Raw genomic sequence first — 23,896 nt, forward strand, 5'->3', positions numbered from 1 at the left:
TAGTCGACATCATCAGCGTTGAATAATTATAAAATGAGCTGCTAATTGATTGATATTAAAATAGCTGAATGTAAATGTCGATAAAAATATCTGCTTCATGGTTTAACGAACTTTCTCCTTCTTCTTCTTCGTTTTTTTTTTCAATCAACATTTCTTTTCTCGTAGCCACCAGACTCAGGGAAATTTGTACAATCATGAAACAAGGACAACGATGAAATGAAGAGCAGCAAAAATGGAATGTTTCAATTGATCAATTGAACCAACTTTGTATGACCTCAAGGGTGTTTTGTGTGGTAAAAGCTGAATTTCATGTAACCAAAACATTTTCACTTGATTATGAAAATTATTGAAAAAATGTGATCCATTGAAACCCACATTCCTGGTTTTATCGGTTCCCATCATTCTCATTCCAAACAGTCCATTTGTGGTGTGTGAGTGTAAGTTTCAATTTTTCCCGTTGATGTTGCTATATTAAAAACAATATAATTTGGTCCATTTTAAGTGAAGAAGGTTGATTCCGTTCTTTCGCTCTGAGTCTTCATTTAATGGTTATGAGTTTTCCCTTTTTGTTATCCATTCAAAATCTATAGCCTTCAGCTGTTTCAATTCAATCACTTTTCCATTGGGTCACATTTTGTCAGCACAATTTTGCTCCGGGTATTTAGCTTTCGATGATGATGTGAATTGATGTTTTCCGTATTTAAGGATTATACCATGATTCGTTGCTTTACTCAGCCATCAATTGTATCTGTGATAATAAATGTTGCACTTCTTGCTAACTTGCTCATTTCATGATTGAACAATCATGATTAATCTTTTGAAAAGGATACTTGGATTAGCTAAATCAAAAACTAGTTCAACCTGGATCAAGACAAATTGGTAAAAGTTTGTTAGCAAATTGAAATATTGAAGAGGTTTACAAATCTTGAAGTAACCTTAGGTGCTTTCAATCTCCAATTGTGGAGTATCGATAAGGTTAAATGGTTGACAATTTGATCGTTGATTAGGCTTGAATCCACCAAATAAAAAAGGCAATAGCAGGGTGAAAAAGTCATTCAGACTTGTTGAAATGTACTCAAAATTTTGAAGATTAAACAACTCTTGGATATATTATCAGCAACTTCAGGAAATTTTAAGCTCCATCAGGACATGTTTGCAGCTGTCATCCGAGTAAATCAGGTACTAAATACCAATTTAATTTGAAATTGTATGATAATGATGTCAGCTTGTTGGATAAGTTTACCAGCTATGACAACAATGGTCAAGTGATAGACACGCTAAAGTAACCATCTATTTATCATGGCTTTACACACATTTACAATAAATTTTATAACCATCGATAACCTGATAACCTCCTAATCATACCTGAATTTGAAGAGTAAGAACAGAATTGGGTAAAGATTCCAAATCAATTTCTCGGACAAGAAACAGTTCACCTGTTTGATCGTGCATCTCAAAAAATCCACCTTCATTGCCTGTTGAAGTTAGTGGTGAAAAGAAGAGAAGATAGAAAATAAATTAATTGAAAATAAATCATTATCAAAGGATATGAAATGAGAAAAGTGTTCAATAATTAATTCAAGAAGCGAAAAAATCAGTTGAAATAAAGCTATTTTTACTCACCAAGAATAATGTTGTACCGAAGTCTTGCATTGATTCCCTGATCCAAATCAAAAGCATGAACCACCGGATCAACTATTACTTTTTCTCGTATCCTCTGTCCCTGTTTAAAATAAAAATTTAAATATCAGTAAATAATCAACAGCAATAAGTTAATAAAGTTTAATTTACTGATTGTTTATAATTGATGCAAAAAACCGTTAAAAACTTGGATCTTGTGACTAAATTTTACGAAAGAACCGCCATTGAAAGTCTGACTAATTTTGAAAAATTTTAACCAATGAGCTTTGTATTAACTTCTGATTCATTGTCTCTTATTGTAACCGTCAAACTAAAATATCTTCACTAATTTTGATTCCTGGGTTTCATTGTATTTAATTTAATTAACTTCAATTCTCAGTGAAACTTTGATCTAATGTAATCACGAACATTTTGTGTGCGGTTAAAGATTCAATACAATTGATATTTATTGTGTGTAAATTGATTTCTTTTGATTACCTCTCGTGACTCTGGTTGGATCAGTAATTTGATTGAGCTTTTATTTTTACTTTTCATTATTTTCATCGTTTCAATTTTCTTCTTTCAAACATCTTCTGCTAATTTAATTTCTCTAAAACTGTTTCACCATCATCATCACCACCACCAATAAATCGATTTGAATGAACCAGATAATAAATTGGGTAAGTAATCAATTAATCTACTCTTCTACTCGCATACAAACACTTTTGAGGTAACATTTATCCATCACTTTCGCCAAGAAAATTTTGATTTCAATCAAGTTTTTAACCTTTTTTCCTCTTCATCATCATCACCATCATCTTATTCAATTGTTCCGCCCTTGATATTACTATTATCATTATTAACATTATTATTGTGTATGTTTTGGTCACTCTTCCTGATTGTTGCTTGATTAAACTCGGAAATTCAATTGATTAGACAATAACAAAGATTACTCTATTTTATCAGATTTGATTTTTATCATTCAATATAAATGTGTGAGAGAAAAAAAAAGATTCATTCAATTTTGTATGCAAAAACGCCATCTTCATGATCGTCTGCTTCAAACTTTCAACCATTTTTTTCCCACTTGAGCACGATTTTGGTGGCAACAAAATCAATCTTGGTCAGCATGAAAGGTTAACCAAATTGTGTTGTTTCCCATTTTAAATTATTGATAAATTGTTTCCCATTTGATTTATTAACTTAACAAATTTCTATTGCAACAATTAATCACTACAGTTCGTATCTTATTACAGTTTATTGCCTTCATTAGTTGGATAAATTAGCTGATTAATTGTTGCTCTAATTGTTTCCTTAAGAATATTGATTGATTCTGTTTACATTGTAGATGCTAATTTTTTTGCTTAAAAAATTCTAATCCTTTGTTTGCATGGTTTTATCAGATTATTTCACTGTAATTTCCAGAAATCCAGGATCTTATTCAAGGATATTTGAAAAAAAGTATCTTTTGAGATGTAACCTTTTTGTCATTGTCTGTTAACAAACCATTTGATTAGCTTTTCAATTGGCGGGTCGCTCTTTTGTTATCAAACGTCTGATATTACAATAACAAAAAGACGTTACTTTATCTCTTTTGGGTTGATTTACCGATTGAGCTTTATTGCGGCCATGATGATTACAAGTGTCAACTTAAACTTTCAATTTCAACCGGCTATTAATTTTTGATGGATAATCTGAAGGTGCATTAGAGATAATCTTGCGATTAAACGAGAAATTCGTGTAATTTTTTGAAGGAAAATTTCAAATTTGAACAAAGTATTAATAAGTAAATACTTTTTGACCACTTTACTTTTCAAGATTTTTATCGTCACTTAACCTTTTACTTTCTGGTCAAGATTAAGTTTTATCTCAACTCTTCTAAATTTTCAACTTTCTTTTTTTTCCAGTTTCTTTCTCTTGTCATTCAAAACGGCCAAACAATCAGAGCTCGACCCAGTTGACAAAACATGATAGTGATGAGATCAAGGATGGGTAAAGTAGCTATCGAGGTAAAACCTAAATTGTTGATCTTTAAAGGTAAAAATCGTTTTGAATCCCATCTATCAAATTATCTTAATTCGTATTTGTTATTCTGTTTTTTTTCGGTCAACCCAGGAGTCTCCTTTCATGCACCTTAACCATCGTCTTTCATCATTTAATTTAGTTCGTAACTAAATTAAATTGTTTGCATTAAATTTTGTCGTTGAAAATTTTCTCAATCCCACGTTTCACTTTCTCCACTAACTGAGCATTACCTTTATTTTCATTTTATAAATTCATTATTTTAGCTCGTTATTAATTTCATTTTTTTCTGATTTTCTAGGACAATTGAATCTCATGAGTCTTAATTCAGTCAAGGCTACAAGAATGGTTAAATATTTCATTGTTATGAAGTCACAAGTGAACGATGCTAATAACCTAATCAAATGGATTTGCTATGGTCACCATTTATAAGAGTGAGATGCTGATTCTAATGAGTAAATAACGGAAATATTTTTATTGACCTTAACTGACCTAAACACTGTTTCCAATGGACACAAAGCAGGTTATTGATAGAAAAAATAATTCGTACAAAAAAGTTCATTTTCATTATGTTCATCGATGCAATGTAATAATCGAGAGTATCTAATTTGTATTTTTTTCATTTCTTTTCAGTGCTGTGCTGCTCATTTAAGGAGTAGCACCATTATCATCATCACTGAACTTGATAATATTTTTTTCTGGTTAACTTTCGAGTAATTGATTCTCTTTCTCTCCTTACAATGGACCAAAACTGTGAGAATAATTTGCACCAAACATAACCTACTGCGGAGAAGGAATTTTTTGATAACTTTGAAATCTAACGTGAATGATACTTATCGCAAGATGTTACAAAATGAGTGATGAAGATGATGGCCAGAAGAAGATGATTACTGAAGATAAAAATAAACAATTGAAGCCTGAAGGTTGGTTGAAGTGTAATTTAAAGGTTAACAACAATATTGACACTCTTTCATCTCTCCTTTGCACATTTATTTATCTATTTTGTATCAACAGGACCAACTGTGAATCAATAATTTTAAATTGGGCCATTCTAATAATCTAAATGTTGCTGGTTAACTCTTCACTTGTTGTTATAATTCAGAGTTGACAAGGAACCATTTTAAAAGGTTAGTCAATCATTTACACTTGCAGCAGACTTGTCGATCGTAATCTTACAAAAAAATGTTTTACAAACATTTCTATCTGATTGTTATTGATTTGATTTAGTTCTAACTCGTGTTAACTCTTTTATGTTTCTTATTTTCTATTCATTACAGTTGTCATCATCATCTTGTTTCTATTATCATGATTTCGATTATTATTATCATTATTTGTTGGTACCTTTAACTATTAACAGCAACAACGCTATTATCATCATGATCTGTGTTGCTCAAAGGCTGCTGGTAGTAATAATAAACAGTTTAACCGGTTAATAATAGCACCAAAGCTCAATCTAAAAGTACAGAATTGAAAAGTTATTGCTGCCAGCATCAACACGCCCTCTCATTATCAGCTTACTGACCTGACTATTTGTCCACTTTTGGAAATAATTTCACTTGATGTTTTTCAATTGCAAAAAAAAGAGATTGGTGAAAGAGTGGAAAACATGGTAGCGAACAATTTTTGAAACCTGAATATTTAATATTTCTATTGAAAATGGTTGGCTCATTCAATCAATCTGATTACATCAACTTTGACAATAATAGGCATCTTCATAGATCCTGTTTTCTGGTTGAGCAAATCTGAAGATTCAAATAATCAAGAATCGCCACTTTCATCATCCTCTCATCATGACCAATAACGAAAATTACAAAACATTTTCCAACATGCATCAAGATTTTCAATTATTTCATCATTAATTCGTGAAAACTGTTAATTTAAGGACTACAAACTAAAGGCTTTCATGATGCAAAAACGTTCATCACAAGAGAAAGCCTCGCCATCAACATCAATCACATCACTCATGTCTTACTTACATCACCATAATCATAATAATAAACATCATCAACAAATTTGACAAATTTGGCTCATTATACAAGTTGGTTTGTGTCAAAGGAGACTCACAATATTGGGATCAAAGTAAATGGTACCAAATGCCGGAGTTGAATAATCAAAGTTTGACCTCGAAGTGGTTTCAATTAACTCTTTACAATTGATGTATCAAAGAAAGAAAAAAGATTTCATCAAATTTCATTGAAAAAACTGCGCTGAATGGTCAACTGAACAGATTCAAAGTCATCGGCTTCAATAGCATATTCATGAATGGAGATATTGAGAAAACCTTTCAATCTTTATCATAAAAAACAAGTCAAAAACACGATGAAAAAACATGAAATGAAAAAATGAATCAGGAACCAATGGTAACCTCCAAATTTTCTTTGGCCTGTAAAACTGTAACATACACTTTCAATGATCAGGTTGATAAATGGAAATAAGATTAATTCACTGCATGGGTCTAGACAATACATCTTACAAGGAAGGGATTACTATTTAATCAAAGAATTGTCAAGGTTAGTATTTAAATATAAATTGTAACTCGTCCTTCGGAAGCATGATTAGATTAAGTTGAATTTGAATCAATTCATCTAAAAATTGCCACTAAAAAATTGACTGACCTTACTTTTTTCTCTCTTTTTACCCAGAAAATGTAAAAATGTATCAAAATAATACAATCAAGTTCAATATTTTATCCAATGATATTTACACTGTTCAACCCCGGGAATAATCAATCAAGATAAATTGTTGGCTTTATTGTTTGGCCAATAATCAAGGTTATATCCTGATTCTGGATGGTGCAGTTATTTGACTGAAATTTTCAACAAATAATGAAAGGGTTATATTGTTTCTCTAAGATTATTACTTTTATGTTTACCTATCATTATATCATGTTAATAACAATATTGAGAGAGTAAATTCACAGTTAAAAAGTTGAACACATAAAATAGATGTTTATCACATGAAACATGATAATGCCAATTTCATTATTTTAATGATCTTTCCTTTTTCATCAGATTTAGAGTTGACCATTGGCCATAAACTTAATTGTATAATCATTGAGAAACCCCTGAAGACATTTAAAATGACATGAAAACCACAAAAAACCTACACAATCAACATTCTTTGATCAATTTTCCTTTACTGAATGAAATTTTCAATTTAGCTGATTAACTTTTCCCCTTGATCAACTGTTGAAAATTTTGTTCACTCACTTAATGACCAATTTTCAATTTTCAAGATTGGTCACAGTTATTGTTGATCAATTATTAATAATATAATTAAATCGATACAATTGACTGTTTCCAGGTCCATTAAAAACACTTACAACAATTCATTTTCACTCTGTGTAATTCAATACACTCTTTAAAGTTTAGGTTCAAATTGCGATCTATCCTTTTGGTTAAACTATTGAAAGTGAATATCTTTTTGTTAACCAATCAATTAGGTTAACACAATTGATTCAATTATCATTGTCGGTATCATTGACTTGATTAAATGGTTCCAGGTTGAACAAGATAGTGAAAACTACGTTACAATTTTGATTCTAATTTTTTCTCTTATTTCTTTACAGGCAATATAAATAAATTTTGTTAAGGCCTCACAGTTGGATGAAAAGATGTATTGGTAAATATAAATTGAGCATTGTAATTAACTTTTTTGTTGTTCTGCTTAATATATATTGCTTGTTAAATCATGATTCAAATGTGCTTTATGTTTACTGACAATTAAGATTAATAATTTCATCTTTTGTTTTCTAGGTCAACCCGTGTTCATGATGATGACCCTTACAAAACGAGTTGAAATCACAATCAATCCACTAATTGTATTGCTGAAGACGGAGAAGAAGAAGAAGAAGAAAGGAGAAATTATTAAACAAAACCATCTTCCTTTAACTAAATCAAATTTAACTAAAGGTTTACTGTTAACAGCAGGTAAATCCAGTTTTTGTTCAGCTCAAATTAAAAACATCACTAATCCTAATTATTATAATATTAGTCAGAAAAGCAGAAAGGAGTGAAAATTATTAGCACGATTGTAATATTCAAGTTATGCCAATGTTTTCAATAAATTAGCTACAGGAATATGGAAATGTTTTCCGTAACAAATGATGATCATCATGATGTACATCATTTTCATTCTCATAAACAGCAAATTGACCTTTTACTCTTTCTCGCTCTTCCCGCGCCCATTATCAACGAAATGAAGTTTATCTTGACCTCGTTGAGGCAATGAATCTTGCTAATGGAATCAATCATGATCATGAGCCTGTTGATAATGATATTGCTGTGTTAATTAGCAATGTTTAGCTAAAATGTTCAAATGATAATGACCATTGAATGAACAATACCAACCTTTTCATTCATCCTCAACTTGAGTCAATCACCAGAATTTAGGGAAAAGCCATAAACTTGAATTATTTACCTCAAATAATTGAATCTCTTGTTGCATTGTCATTTAATAGGGAAAAGATGAGTTATTTGAAAAATGAGACAATTTGCTAATTTGTATTGTTGAAGAAACTTGCCTTCAATAACAACTATAAATCTTTAAAAATGTGACAGAAAACATGAGTAGATTAATTTGTTCATTATTAAACAGTCAAATGCTTTGTAGTTATTGTTAATATATTAATCTAATTGTTACAATTAAAATGCGCACACGTAGTTTTAATGATAATGATATTTTCTTGATACAATCATTGTTATTAATGACTTTAATATCGTTAAAAGAGTGAATAGATGAATGATGACAATGATTGGGTTCAATGGTAAAACAAGTGTCTATTTGAGCTGAAAAAATATTAAGTTAATCATTACATGAAGATGATTTTTACCCAATATTAATGTATATTTTGTTGTATATTTTACATGAAAGGAAAAGTGTTTCATTGAAAACAAAAAGATGAAACATTCAAGGTAATGAAAGATTGCGTGAGATGGATTCATATTACATGGTGATGTTGATCCGGATGATGATTATAAAGAAGTGTAAGATTTTGTTACTCTTTTAACGTTGTTTTCCTTCTTCTCTTAAATTGTTGACGGAATGACAAAAATTGTGTTTACTGTAGCAATTGTATCTTTGCCAAGTTGCAACTCGATACCGGAACTTTAACCTGAGCTTTTTTATCATCATCATTTGATCCAATTATATGTATAACCTCTCACTAACTCTCTCCCTCACCTTTCATCCTTTTTTAAATTGACTACAATATTTACGTTTCTGTCTTTTCTTTCAGGTTACTCTTGTTTTTTTTCCTCATTTTTTGGTAAATTGCTAATCTTAAAGACGAAGTGCAATGTTCCTCTAAGGCCATAATATCTTCATCATCATCATCACCTTATAGCCTTTAACTGTCATCTCTTTCATTCTGTTCATCACTATTATCGCTGGAGCCACTTTTTTACCTTCAAAGTCTTATAATATTGTTGCATTGAAACGCGTGGCTTGACTTTACACGCTCAACGATTTCTGGCTAAACATTCGTGTTATTATGAAATGGATAACGTTTTTCCGAACGGAATAAGGAAGAAGATGGTGAAGATAACATAATCAAGATGGAACCCAAATATTGATTCAAGATGGTTATCAAATTGTTACCAATAATAACAATAATATTGTAAAAATTGTTAACACTTTTTGAATACCAACACTTGGCTCTAGTAATCATCAATTTTTGAGCTTACAAATTTTCTGGTTCACAAGCAATCACAGTAGCTGGTAAACATTTACTGGAAATACAAATGAAAATTGTTATCAAAGTAACTATTTTTATTTGTAACAAAGTGTTTCAATATAATTATTCAATAATTTGATTATCTTCTTGACTGTTCATCAGCTCTAATCAATGAGTCGATTTGTGTAAACACCAATTGATTGAAAGTGTTGAGTTGCACAATTAAACAATCAATTTAACTGTGAATGTTAATTTGTAATCGTTTGATCATTTCAACAATTACTATTTCTCCATTCAATTGACAGTAATAAGCTTCAATTGCATTTCATCATACGCGGTTGTTGGTCATTTTTATAACAGTTGATGGTGATGATGGTCAAGTATTGATGTATTACATTTTAAAAAAAGCTCTAGTCAATATTGAAGGATTTGCTGATTTATTCAATTACCCATTAAACTTGATTAAAATAAATCTTTCTTCCTGACTTGAATCTTTTGTTATTTTATTATCATTAGTGTAAGCAGAAAATACTAATAATACATTTTAATATGAATAGTGAAGCCAAAATTTAATAGTAATGAGATAAATTGATTGTTCGTGAGAGCAGCAACTTTATTAAATTTGAAATTAAGGTCAAACGGTAGGAGTTAAATAACCAGAAAAAAGGGTCCAATTGTGATGGAAAAACAAGTCTCTTTGACAGTTGATCATAAAAATATGAATTATCATCATTATTATAATCATTAAATTTTATTTAAAAATAATTGAATTGTTGGTGAAGAGAGATTCCTCATTTACTATAAAATTTGCTAATAAATGATGAGAAAATTGAAGATTAAAGTGAATGTGAGATGAGAAAAGGTATTGAAATTGTTTATATGAAAGGGTTTTTGATTAAAAACAAGAAACAAAGATGATTGAAAATATTGTCAATCAGTGAAACAACAATCGATGAAACTAGTTTCATGAAAGCTTAGTAAACCATGAAAAGAGTTACATTTTAATTTCTCAGCTTATATTTAACTTGCAATTTACCGCAAGTTAATTGCTGGACAATCAAAGTCATTAGTTGTAACTGGAAATGCAAATTTGTCAATCAAATCAAATTTAGCGGTCTACTAATGGTTGTCAGAGAAACCGTTTCCCATTGTTTCACCTTTCAATTAAAGTCACATTTTGCAGCAAAATTGTCTATTTAGTCAAGCAAGTCTATTTAATTGAATTTACATTTTAATTCATCTTCTCAGTTTCTTAATTATTAATTTGTTGACAACTTCAATTGTGATTGACTACAAGTAGCCAAAAGAGACGAGAATATCTGGCTGGATTGGTTGAATTCACTGATTACTGTAATTTGGATTACAGATCTACTTTTCCATTATACATTGCATTGGATTTTATATTGGATGTTTCTGATTTAATTGCTAGTTTGTTGAATATTCATCTTTAAGTTGGACTGTACCATCACAATTTGGTAAATAAGCAGTTAAAATCGATTGTGGTTACTTGCAGTCAATATGTATAATTACCTGTTTTACAATGTATAGCTCAAGGAAATCAGCTATTTGCTTGAAAGACTGAATTTTGATCAGTGATTGAATTGAAAGTGAAACTGTGATTGAACCAATTAAAATAATCTGAATCTTCTTCCTGATCAAGTTCATTTTCTAGCTGTTAGCTTTTAATTTGCACTCAATTTAACGTTTATCAATCAAGTGTTGCCCAGTTTCTTGCATCTCATCGAGTTAATCGCTACAGCTCATTCATTTTTTCATTTATACACAACTTAAAATTTAATCATCTTAAACGAAATTAATATCCATTTGATTAATTATTCATAAGATACTCTAATTTACCTTGAAATCTATAAGCTATTGACGTTTTCATATCAACAGTTGGTCTTTCGATGAAAACAGACAAACATTGGTTGAAACAAATTCAACCGATGAAATGTATCATTTTAATGGTTTTTGTATTTTAATTTAATCAACCTATCAATATGATGATCAACAAATAATGTATATTGACAGTTTGATTCAATGATGTTGATTAGATATGGTAATGTTATTCAAATGGAAAGCAATCAAACCTAAATCTAATAATGATTATACAAATCGGATCAATTGCGATCAACATTTGAGAAAGATTCAATTTAAACTGTCTAACAAGCTTCACACCTTATTTCACCAAAATCAAATTGAATTGAAAATTTAACTTTTACATTAAATCCCATTTTTCCTCAAAAAAAGCTTATAATTCACCAAAATAGTCATTTAACTGACGATTATGACATTAATGTCAAGCAATGGCAATGAAAAAGGACAATTGAAGATATTGTACAATTGAATGTTGAACCAGTTAATAGCAAATAACCAGATTTATGGATAAGACTAAACTGGTTAATCAAGGTTAAACCATTTAATATTATGATTACTCTGAGATTTGGTGATACAATTGATGAAATGACCTTAAATGAACATCATAACTCTATTTCAATGGAATCTGATCATAAATATATGATAACAATTAGAGTTAACCATTTATTTGTAAATTAACATTTTCAAGATGATTACGATTGTTACTGATGTTCAAAATGCTGTTCAAGTAAACATCATTTGACCGGTTTAACAGGAAAAATAATGTTATTTTTTTTCTGCTCAGTTTTATATTCTGACTTTGAGCTGATTAAAGTTGATTAAATACTAATCATTTTCAGCTAATAACAAACAGCCTCGTTATTGGTCTTATTACGTGAGACTAATTTAAATCAACTGTCAATTTGAATAATTTGACAAAGTCTTTTCACCAAAAGAGGCAAAACTGTTAACCAGAAATTAACAGCAATACAAGTCTAATTACGTTTTTCTTATGAGTGGGTTCAATTAAATTCCTAAACAATTCAAGTGATTATCACTCAATTTAGCTTAAAATACTGATCAATAGAAATAAAAATCAAGTTAAACCTTCGATAATTTCATTTGGTAAATCAGAGCGACTTTAATATGGTTAATTAAATCACAAAAACATAATGATTGTAAACTGATTTACTGAAAAGTGAATTATCAAAGGTTGACTTGAACCATCCATTTCAAGTATTTCATTGATAAATATCTTTTGGTTTTCACTTTCTGTGATTGAAGCGATATTGAATTAAACTGAATTAAATTGTCTCATGTATTGAAAGTGTAAATTCAAGTTGAAACAGATTATGAACAAAACTAGAGCAAAGATAAAGGATTGAAAGCTGAGTAACTGGATTAGCATTGGAAAAGGTTGAATGATTAAACCATAAACTGTTTAATGTTATTATACATTGATGATAAATTGATATCAATGTAATATTTAGTGGTTTTAATCGCTAATTAAGTTGCTCTTGATTTAAGACAATTATCAAACATTGTTGTCCATCTTGTACAGTCCTGGTTAACCCAAAATTTTGAATCAAAATTTCATTCGAAATTTTAATTTTCAATTTTCAAACAATTACGCTTTTAATTGAAGCAAAATTAAAGGGCAAGGCTAGTTAATTAACCGGAAACTTGGAATAATGTTAATTGACAAATGAGTTAATCACGGAAGGAAATTGTTGATTGTTAATGATGATTAGGATTGTAACAAAATAGGTGTCAACGTAAAAATTAAGAGATGAGACTTGAATTGAGACTTGAATTGAGACTTTCAAGTTTGTACGAAAACATTAATTCAACCTTTTGTTTAATAAAATAATCTAATTGATGTTTTAAATTGCACTTTCATCTTCACAATTTGAATTGTTAACTTGCCATGTTTAATCATATTTACAATTTACATCAACATCAAGTGCAAAGGTTTGTAAACCTTCACGAATCTGGTTATTAGATTGAAAAAACTGGTTAACTATGGTTATGGCCATTTTAATGGTTGTATTGTTAAACAGACTAATTGATCCAAAATTAATTGCTTTATTAGTAAATCCTTTTGTTTTGGTAAATTTGTGTTCTGGTTAATCCTAATCAACTTAAATCATCGGTCAAGTATTTATAAACACTCCCAGCCTTGAGGTGATTGATTAATGCAAAAATGGTTCATCTTGAACTTGTAATTGTAACTCATCTGCTAATCATCTTTTCCCTCTTTTCTGATTTCACTTTTAATTCTGATATTGTTTGCGATTGTAAAATGTTTCAATGTCAACCTGTAAAGGATCGTCTTTACGGGTGAAAGTGGCCTGGTTAAGGCTAGTAAAAGTGAAAACCTGAAAATTTGAATTCAATGGTTTCTGGTTGTTGTTTGAAAAAACTGGTTGAAATGTGAAAATAACAAACAAGTTACAAGATGGACTTAACCATGATTCACTCGTTAATCATTCATTTATTAATCATATGTCAAGTGATTTTTATTAAATAATATTTTTTCAAAAGGCTTAAAGTAAATTTGATTAAAATATTTTCACTACGATTAGAGGAGCTTGGAATTGGGAAAAAAGGTCAAATTTAAAGTCAAAGTCATGGAGGGATTAACATGGTTTTTGCATTGAAATAACATGTATTTAAGTGTAAACAAGGTTCAATGATGAGATTTACACTTCTAATCAACACTTTGATGATTGACTGATTGACCCAATTAAACGATGTTGAAGAGAAGCGAGAATCTAAATTGAACAAAATTTCATCTGAAACCTTGATAATTCAAATTATTAAAACCTAAAAAAGGATTGAGACAATTTCAATGGTTTAATGGTAAAAGTATCATTTGACAATTTGTCTGACCTCTCATTGAAACTGGTTAAAATTTGGGTTCAATCTAGACTGTTATGATTAAGATACTTTAGGTTTGTTTGTGTAATTATTTACAAATTAAATTGAAATAAAGCTCTGATGATGAATTAAGATTGATTGTCTTGAATCAACGGCAAACAATGAATCAACAATTAGTAAACAATAAGGTATATTAAGTACAATAGTGATTGGTGAAAAAAATGTTGGTTAAATTAAGGCTTTTAAACAATACAAGATGCAATTGAACAATCAAAGGTTCAAAAATTGTCTCAACAATAAACTATTGTTTTATATTTCAATTGAAGTAATTAATTGTTTAATAAAAGTGTTCATCTTTTAAACGATTCATCGATTCATCGATTGATACCAAAATGTTGTCCTTTCAACTATTTGTTTAGGGCTGAGTGATTTGATTTTAAGGTTGGATTTTGATTTAATCTTAAAATTAGCATCTAGGCCTTAATCACAATTTAGATTGACAAAAATATCGATTGAAAGGTTACAGTTTTACAGGTCTATTTATCATGCAAATCAAGGTATTGGTTAAAAAAATGAGATCATATTTTCAACAGCAATGACAAGACCTAATATCAGGTTGAATAACCAATTTTTTGGGTTTACAATTTAAGGCAATTTGAATGGCAATGTTGACAGAAAATGTCTTTCATTGACATTTTTTATGTTCAGCAATTGGCTAAATCACTGATGGTTATAAATCTAATTTGGTGAAATTGGAAGAATCGTAAAAATTTGTAAAAATAGAATCAACTTTCATTTCTGAATTGATTTACATGTTAATCAGGTGAAGTCTGAAGCAAAATTGAAGTCAAAAATTATCAATTGATTACAATTTAAAGTATCGTTTAGTCAACACTAAATACTAATCGACCATTAAATCTTTCCTAATGATGATTATCATGGTGATGGCGATGATTAACATCAATATTTAAATGTAAATCATTATTTATGAGAAGAGCAAAGATTGACGATTAAATGGATCGTGATGTTTGATTTTTGCCGTGTTTTTGTAACGGTTGCCATTGATCAATTGATCATCAGATGATTAAACATTGATGACAATCAGTGATAAATTTACAATTTAAATTAAAATTCTTACCGTAATTGTTGGTGTCTCTGAAACACTTGCTTTGTAAACCTCTTGAGTGAAAACTGGATTCTGATCGTCAGCGTCTTTAATCCTGATTGTCATTGTTGTTACCTGGGATAAGCTAATGGGATCTCCGTGATCCTGGTTAAAAGACAAGAATCGATCAGTCATTTGGTAAAGTTATGGTCAAGGTAAAGGGTCAGTATTAAGGCCAATGTTAACTCTTTGATTCTTTTTTTATTTCTTAATCATTTCTTAATCTCTTTCCATTAAATTAATTTCCTTCTTCAACAGTTAATCAACACTTTGGTTAAATAGATTGTAATTGTTGGAAAACAAGAAAATACATTTTAACCGTTCATGGTAATAATCATGATTGTCTAGTGATGGCAAACTGGTAAACTTGACTCTAAACCACGCAATTTAATGATTAACTTGTCAAAAGTTAATAGATCAATTTATTAGTTTATTTTCTGTAAAAATGGTTAATCAGTTTTGGTCTAACCAACAATCAACTGCAAATATTAATGGTTAAGTAAAAGCTGTTTATGTTGGTTAATGAAAATAGCAAGAGATGGCGATGAGAGAAAATTTTATATTTGAGCTTTTGATTTAACTAATAAACACGCAAATGATTAATAAATGAACGGTTAAATGAGATAATTTGTATTTTGACTTTTAGATTAAACTTGAATGATAAATATTTTTTTCCGCTCAAATGAATGACAATCAGTTTATTATAATAATAGTGATTAAGATGATTTGTTGGATAACAAATAAAGACAAATCGTAAGGCCCTTTATGTTATACATTAAACTTGACAATGAATAGGAGCTGGTTATTGTTATACTGATGATTAAAATTGATAGCAATCGGTATTAACTGTTCACTTACCGAGGCTTGAATTTGAATTTTGAACTCGCGTATTCCATGATCATAATCAAGAGCTTTATTGACAACCAGAATTCCTTCGATAGGATCAGATAATATAAATGAATTGTTCTCATTTCCACCCTGAATAATTAAAAAATGGTTAGAAATTGAAAAGGGACAAAAATTAGTTGAATTGTAGACTGAGAGTTAAATTAGGTTTTGATCATTTAATAATCAACATTATCATGATAGACAATTGTGACCACTAAATGATACCAGATTTGATGGAAAGGTAAATTGGGTTTTTAAGGTTGGAAAGGATTGAAAGACTTTGGTTTTCATTAACCAATAAAGCAAACAATCAATTCAAACAATTGATGAGTTAAATTTTATATCACGAATTAAATCATTAAAGTGACCAATTTGAAGCCAAGTTAAAACCAAAATTAAACCCAAAATGAACCAGAAAATGAACCAGGAATAGAAACAGTTTAGACAAAAACAATATTTTGTACAATATTAATGGTTGATAAATTGGTTAACCAAGGATGTCTTCTGATATTAATTTGAATCGTGTATTTGATTAGAGTCGCTTGACAATTATCTTTATTGTCTCAGCCTTTGGATGGTTAATAATAACTATTTTTTGTTCAATTTGACACATTGATATTGATTGTACTGAAGATTCAATTGTGAGAACAAGTTTGTTAATGCAATTGTTGTTGTTGTTTTTTCTGGCCTCATCTCATAACCTGATAACAAACAACTGTAAATCAGATTGTTGTTGATGATCTGTTGATTCATTACAATTATTTTCAACAAGTTATTATTATTAAATAATATAAAATATCTAAATATAAGTAGCAACATGATTAATCAGCAGCATCAGTACAATAATATCAACATTGTATTATCAACATATATGGTTACTTAATTATGGTGAGATGTTGTTGTTAAGAGTTAACTGTCATTATTTTCAATACTATCAATTTGTATTGCAGTAATTTACAAATCTATCAATTCATTGACCTCAAAATTTATCTCTACTTGAACATATTTATATATTGGTTGAGTTAGTTGGAAATGAAAATTTTAAAACTATTATTGGACAACAATTAAGTGAAACAAATGAACAAAACGATAACCCAGAAAAGATGTTTCTCAAATTGTGTTTAAGTCAATATTTAAATATCGTAATGGTTTCATTGATTTTGGATTATATATTGACAGTTGAAGCTGATAACAATTATCAACCGATAATAAGCGAGAAAAAAACAGCTCAGTTTTGGCTTGTCATTGAGTAAAATTGAAAACGATTCAAAAATAATGCTTTTAAATGTAAATATCAAAACTGTTGCCAAGTATTCAATATGCATCAGTTAATAGCCATTTAAAGCATTATTTTTGCTTCATTTACTGTTTCGGTTCCTGATGATTCCAGTGCAACATGGTGAGCTTCATTTCCTGATTTGTTATCTTTATCTATCGATAAATCTTGCAACTTGAATGGATCATTTTTTTCGCTGTCAATGGAAAGTCAACGGGAAATTTTGTCTCTTCAGGACTGACTTGAAATTGGTTTAGCTTGGTCTAACTTGGCTTATTAGGTTGTCATTAAGATCTGTGATCTGCTTGTGGTTTGATCCAACATTACATACCACAATTGAATAAGTTATATCGGAATTGGCAGTATTTGGTTTGTCTTTATCAATTGCATGAATACCACGAAAGATGGTTAATCCAACCGGTGTAAGCTGTAATGTAAAAGATATTGATTAGTTAATGGTTGAGGTAAAGGAAGCTTTAATATCACATCAAATGTTCAGGTAAAACATTAACAAGGATTGTTTGTCAGTTGCATTAAAAATCTAGTGTTTGATCTTTAAGCAAAAAAAGGTTAACCTTTGTCATTATGATTGAGATTCAATGAAAAGTGACAAGAAAAATCTCAGGTTATAAAATGATATTTTTTTAGGTAAACTAAATGTCAACAGTGTAAACAATTGTTGACAATGTTGACTGTTGGATGTTTTCACTTGTTCCAATGGCTGCAACTATCTTTTTGTCAACTACACCAAAATCATGTTTCATTATCATCAGGGTTTTCTTGTTGCTCCTTTTTTGTCTCATTTATACACTTGATAACAATCAGTTATTATTGAAAATGAAAAGGTTAAGTGAAAATGATCACTGAACAAGTTGAAAATGGTTATAATCATGAAAGAAACATCTTTGACGTTTGGAGTCGACCAGGTTACAAGTAATATTCAGTTGAAACAGTCAATGAAACTGAAGAACCAGACTGTTCATTCATTGATAGCTCACTTTGATCAAACTTAAAGACTGGTAAAGCCACAAAATGAACCTGAAATTTCACCTGTTTTTACATTCATTTGTTACTGGTCAGTTTACTGCCTTAGACACTATTGTAAGTTGAACATTTGATGCTACAAGCTATTAGAAGGTTCATTAAATCAACTCACCTCGTCAACCTCCAAATAATATGGGACATTTTGAAATTCTGGTGCATGATCGTTGACATCTTGTACATAAACAGTTACTGGGAGGAAAGCATCTTCCTGTTAATTGTAAAATAATAGAAAGTTGAATTAAAATCAAGAAAATAAAGCAAATGCAACAAAATCTTCATCAATGTGTAAGCTCATTATTCAATCCATAATCTTTGATTGGTGAATCTAATTGATTTGAGATCCGAATGCATCTGAAATGGAAAAGGTGAAATTATTGAAATGATTATAATTTTAAAGATTGAAATGAAATTTGATTCAGTACCAACTATTGATTAAAATGCAAATCACAAAATTTTACAACAACAATATTGGTATAAGAATTAGCATCATCAGGTGTTGTATCAATATGATGATAATCAAATGTGTTTTGTTTGTGAACAAGATTAATATTATTGAAACAATATTTTTGCCATGAAAGGTTATTAAATGAATAAACGTGATTAACTTTAATTTGTGTTCATTGACAGGTTTTCACTTTTGATTGTTACCTTTCAAATGTTAACCTCTTTGTCAATGTGAGCTCAATTGATGACCATTTGATCATCTTATTTGCGATCTAATGGTTGATTAGGTTTCATTTAATCAAACTCAATGTTAACCAACGGAAATAATGTGAATTCAGAAATATTGTGAAGTCAATATTGTTTCCGATAAAGCAACTGATCAACTTATTAAAATTGAAGTGATTAGGTGAAAGTTTAACTACAAAAATTCATCCTAAACCAGTTGTTGAATGTGATTGGGTTAAGAAATGGCTGTTACTTGTGAAATGTAATCATTAACTTTAAACACGCAATCAAGTGCTACTAAAAGTGCACTATTTGGTCACCATTTGGTGTTGTTTTTGTTAAACTGTTCAGTAAACAACATTAATTTACATTAAATTGTAACATGCAATCATATTAACTGATAACAGAAGTAAATAGGAAACTTGATTCAAGATGGTGACAGACAAAATTCATCAGCAAATTCAGACCATGTTTGGATTCAAATGTATAGCCAAATGAAGAAGACAAATTGACTCAAATTAACCTGTAATTAAGAAGTAAATAAGATGATTAAATAGAGTAAAAAAGACAAGTTAAAAATAAATAAATCAGTAGACTTGATTAGGAAGTAAACTGAATCTGTTGAACAAAACCAACACTTATTGTGGTTTTTAGGTTAAATTTCTGTACTTTCTCTCCACAATCAGTGAATTAATAAAATTTAAATTAATCAAATTAAGATTTGAATGGCAGATGATGTTGATACTCTTAGTGGTTGGGATGAGGATGGTAATGAAGACTTAGACTATTGTAAAGATGGCAACATGAAACTGGCAACAAAAAGGTGTTAACAAATGAATTTTAACAGCTCGATGAATCTTTTATCAGATTTAAAATTAAATTAGAAAGTTAATAATGAATAGAAAACATGAGATGGATGTTAGTTGAGTGATGATGTTCAATTAATGTGATGGTTTGTTGGTATTGTTTTCAATGTAAATGTACGGTACAATTTACAGGTTGGATAGACTATCATTGTGATTGCAATATTGTTAACATTTTGCTTTGTTTTCGCGATAAACAAAAGGGTAAGATGGATCAAACGGAGCCTCAAAAATCAAATTAATTTGGGAAAAATGATGAAGCTGTGTTGATGATCACTACAACAATTGATGATGATGGTGGTAGTGGCGATGAAAAGTGGGTGAAAGGAAAACAATTAACAATCAATCGTCATTAAACACAGCATATGTATCAGATAACGTAAAATGTTGAAAAGTGAAACTGGTTGAGTTGGGAAAAGTAGAAGTAACAAGAGTTAACTAGATTGGCTAACTATTATTATAAATGTAACCGTGAGAATGATTGTTGAACACATTTTATGAAAAATGAGCAACAATCAAACGTTGTAATTACAATTATAATCATTATTTATTCATTGATTCACAAAAAAAGGTTAAAATCAATGGAAAAGTTTAAAATTTGAATAATCACAATAGCGATTGAACACCACAAAAGTGTATTCAAAACACCTTTGCTGGCTTTGATTGATTATTCAATTTTAGCAACACAATCAATCTAATCTAATTCCTTAAATATAATATTTCTAATTTGATCCTTCAATTCAATCCATATTTCCAGTCTTGTAACAATCAAAATCCATGTCAGCCTTTAATGATCCTGAATCTTGAATCCATTTGAAGCCATTGGAATCCATGTTTAGCTTTGTCTTTAAGTCTTTGATTGGTCTTGATTAGTCTTTGATTGGCCTTTGATAATTCTGGAAGTAAATGAGAAATGAATGAAATTAGTAATTGTAATAATTTGATTGTCAACTTAACCAGTGAATTCAACTGTTGGATACAATACTTGGGAATCTTTTTGTCAACAAATTATACACACACCCGATACTTTAATTTACATTTTATTGTGGTTATTATGATTATTGCCTTTTGATTGTTGTTATTGTTGATCATTTTTTTACTCTTCATTACCTACATATTTTGGTGAAATTTTGTTCAACTTGTTGTTCAGGTTTTCCAATGAAAATGATGGAAACCGGAAAAAAAGAACAGAATAAAAAGAGATGAAAAAAGGCCAACTAAACGATGTGTTGATAATGATTATCATAATTATTAATGGGAACTATGTTAAACACAATTCCCAAAGTTAACTAACTAACTAACTAGCTAAGTTATACCTAATGAGTGAACAAATATTTCTGACAAATTTACTGCTCATCTTCAATTCGCATCTACAATCACCACTTGATACAAAATAATTGACTTTATTTTGATTTCAACAGTTATTACAATCATCGCCTTCATTGCAATTAAATGGTTTTACAGCAATTCTATGATCATTAAAGCTTGTGTTTCTTTGATTCATAATTTAATATATATTATTAACTAACCAGGTTTCCTAAATTATCTTCCTGACTTTTGTTATTTTGTGCCAAAATAGAAGACAAAATAACTCATTTAGAAGGAACAATTTCTCACAATTTTACCTTCTTTTTTTACCTAAAATACGAGAAGCAATCATTTAATGAGTATTTGGCTTTGATTCAGTGTTTGATTGGAAACAAAGAGTTGCTTGGTTTGATGATTGTTCAACATCAAATTAATATTGTTGAGAATGGACAAACAGTTTCAATAAATGAGTTGAGTTGCTGCGCATATTTTAAATCATCAATTGATTTAGGCCTAAAACGTGATAACTAATGATTAATAGACAATCAAAATGATTATTGATCACGAAATCATGATTAAATGAAAATCAAACAAATGATAATCTTAATAGGGAATGGAGAAGAAAGTGATTTAACAAATTGTAACAAAGTTCACTGATACCAGGTAATGTTGATCTTAATTGTCGCTGTTCTGATTAGTTAAAATTGTTGACCCTTTGGTGAATCAACAATTATAATACGGTAAAGGTACAATACAAGAAAGGAGTTAAACTGTTAAAGGTATAAAATCAAGTAAATTCATGTTTCCATGAAGTAAAGTTATGTTGATTTATCATGCATTTATCAACATTTTTGCTAACAATTGACTTTTACAATCTTTTCTGACACCAACGCCAACAGAAACAGCAACAATCAAGGCAATCAAATAAACTATCAATTAGAGGTGAAAGAAATTGATAATTGAAACAAAATCTCAAGTTACAATTTAAATCATACAATGTAATTAGATAGGTTAAAATTTGATTATCGTTATTTGTTAAGATTGAAAACAAAATGAAATTTAATCATGACTTTTTGAGGAAAAAATGATTGAATTTAAAAACTTTCATTTTCAATGCTTAGAGCTGGTTAGCTTGGGTTTGATGAATCTTCCGCAACACTTGAGTCTAAATTGTAATTAATCTAAAGATCAAGGTTTCATTTGAAAGCTTATAATTTGTGAAGTAAATTTTAATCACTGGTGAGTGTTAAAAAATGATTTGAATGAAGCATCAGAAATTGTAAGACAACTAACAATTTAGATGTTTAACAGTTCTAGTCACTTGTAGCAATGAAGCTTGTTGTTTGATTGTTGATAATTGATGCGATGATTTCAATGGCTTGGGTTTGAGTTATCATGAAATGTCAGTGTCACTACTTGTCAGGGAAAATATGATATCATCTAACTGGTTGATTGTCATTTGTGTTGTCTTGATTACGCTGATCTGTTGTGTTAATGAGTTACTGTCAGGTTCACAAGGGACTTGGTCAAACCTGACCTTTGACTGTGAGATAATTGAATGGCTTGTCTTGGATCCCAAGTGAACCTTTCCTCCATTAAGTATGATAAAGATAAAACTCGATTATTGCTGGTTCTAAATTACAATAATAATAATAAATGAAAACGCATATATTTGACTGGTAAACGCTGCTAAGACCAATTGCTTTCATCATCTGTTACGCTCTTTATACACTATGAATGGGAAAAGGACAACATACATTTATATTAAATAGTTTTCACGGGTTAATAACAATTAATAAATTAAAAGGTTAATTACCATAATCAAGAAGATCAAATCAACATGCCAACCTTTCCAATGAAGCCAGGGTTAACGGAGCAATTTAACGTTTTTTGATGCAATATTTTCAATCCATTTGATTCAATAAAAGTGATCCTCTTTTCAACGGCAACTATCTTTTGCATCATCAGCCTAAAGACATTTGAATGCCTTTTGAAATGTAGAGCGAAAAATTCATTTGCTTGTTTCCATCACTAACATTTAATCCATTGATAATAGTCATCATCAACATCAGCTAATTAAAAAATAACCAGCCAGTTAATTAAATTTACAGCTTTCACTGATTAACAGATTGTTGAGATGTTGATTGAAAGGAGTGGCTGGCATTCTTAGGTGGATATTGTTCAATTTGGTATTTACATTTTGGTGGTAGATTGGGTTATTTGGTAATAATAAACATTGATTTACTTACATTCATTTGCTTAAATTAATGATGGGTCATTTGAAGTGGTCATGGATAGGCGATTGTTTTTTTTCGTAAAACAAATCATCTTATAATGTTTACACATGATGAAGGTTTTGTGCAGATAAGTTGTCAGAAGACAAAGGAAAATGATTTGAATAGTTACTTACCGTGCCACTGGGTCCACGACAAGTTAATTTAAATTTAAGAACACTTTGAGGATCTCGCTGTTAAATTAATCATATCAAAAATAAACAAAGAAAGAAAAGAAAAGGAAAATTGTAATTAAATTAGCCTAATAAGCTAAAAGAAATAATTAAAGTTTGTGTTAACGAAAGGGAAATATTTTTTAAAAGCCTTTCACTTTTCAAGTTTCCCGGGTTTAAGGTT

At 29.6% G+C, this 23,896-nt stretch overlaps 1 protein-coding gene and 2 long non-coding RNA genes across 6 annotated transcripts in view; 1 reads left to right on the forward strand and 2 right to left on the reverse strand.

Moving 5' to 3' along the window:
• LOC107366361 (protocadherin Fat 3) overlaps positions 1 to 23,896 on the reverse strand; it is a 59,431-nt gene that overhangs the window by 34,958 nt on the left and 577 nt on the right. Inside the window, exons 2-8 of the mRNA XM_015933947.3 lie at positions 23,677 to 23,733; positions 18,539 to 18,634; positions 17,714 to 17,809; positions 16,077 to 16,196; positions 15,192 to 15,323; positions 1,624 to 1,723; positions 1,366 to 1,475 (exon numbers count right to left, since the gene is read on the reverse strand). Coding sequence (XP_015789433.2) covers positions 1,366 to 1,475; positions 1,624 to 1,723; positions 15,192 to 15,323; positions 16,077 to 16,196; positions 17,714 to 17,809; positions 18,539 to 18,634; positions 23,677 to 23,733 — 711 coding nt within the window. The remainder of the gene's footprint in view (positions 1 to 1,365; positions 1,476 to 1,623; positions 1,724 to 15,191; positions 15,324 to 16,076; positions 16,197 to 17,713; positions 17,810 to 18,538; positions 18,635 to 23,676; positions 23,734 to 23,896) is intronic.
• LOC107366367 (uncharacterized) lies at positions 1,953 to 9,562 on the forward strand. Of its 4 annotated transcripts, XR_016199202.1 has the most exons (8): positions 2,160 to 2,300; positions 3,528 to 3,657; positions 3,736 to 3,783; positions 3,944 to 4,076; positions 4,276 to 4,565; positions 4,657 to 4,769; positions 4,920 to 6,152; positions 6,285 to 6,973. It is a non-coding gene; the product is annotated as an uncharacterized LOC107366367 (long non-coding RNA). The 4 variants fall into 4 exon arrangements; XR_003083046.2 differs by lacking the exons at positions 2,160 to 2,300; positions 3,528 to 3,657; positions 3,736 to 3,783; ... (1 more) ...; positions 4,276 to 4,565; positions 4,657 to 4,769 and adding exons at positions 7,211 to 7,263; positions 7,398 to 7,571; positions 8,879 to 9,562 and having other exon boundaries at positions 5,023 to 6,152; positions 6,285 to 6,475; XR_001569641.3 differs by lacking the exons at positions 3,736 to 3,783; positions 4,276 to 4,565; positions 4,657 to 4,769; positions 4,920 to 6,152; positions 6,285 to 6,973 and having other exon boundaries at positions 1,953 to 2,300; positions 3,944 to 4,090.
• LOC107366370 (uncharacterized) lies at positions 20,487 to 23,656 on the reverse strand. The gene is made up of 3 exons (XR_016199203.1): positions 23,516 to 23,656; positions 23,083 to 23,338; positions 20,487 to 20,854 (listed from the first exon to the last, which is right to left on the reverse strand). It is a non-coding gene; the product is annotated as an uncharacterized LOC107366370 (long non-coding RNA).

Source organism: Tetranychus urticae, chromosome 2, assembly GCF_039701765.1.
Source record: "Tetranychus urticae isolate SD_2017Ah chromosome 2, NJAU_TeUrti_SD_1.0, whole genome shotgun sequence".
Classification (NCBI taxonomy): domain Eukaryota; kingdom Metazoa; phylum Arthropoda; class Arachnida; order Trombidiformes; family Tetranychidae; genus Tetranychus; species Tetranychus urticae.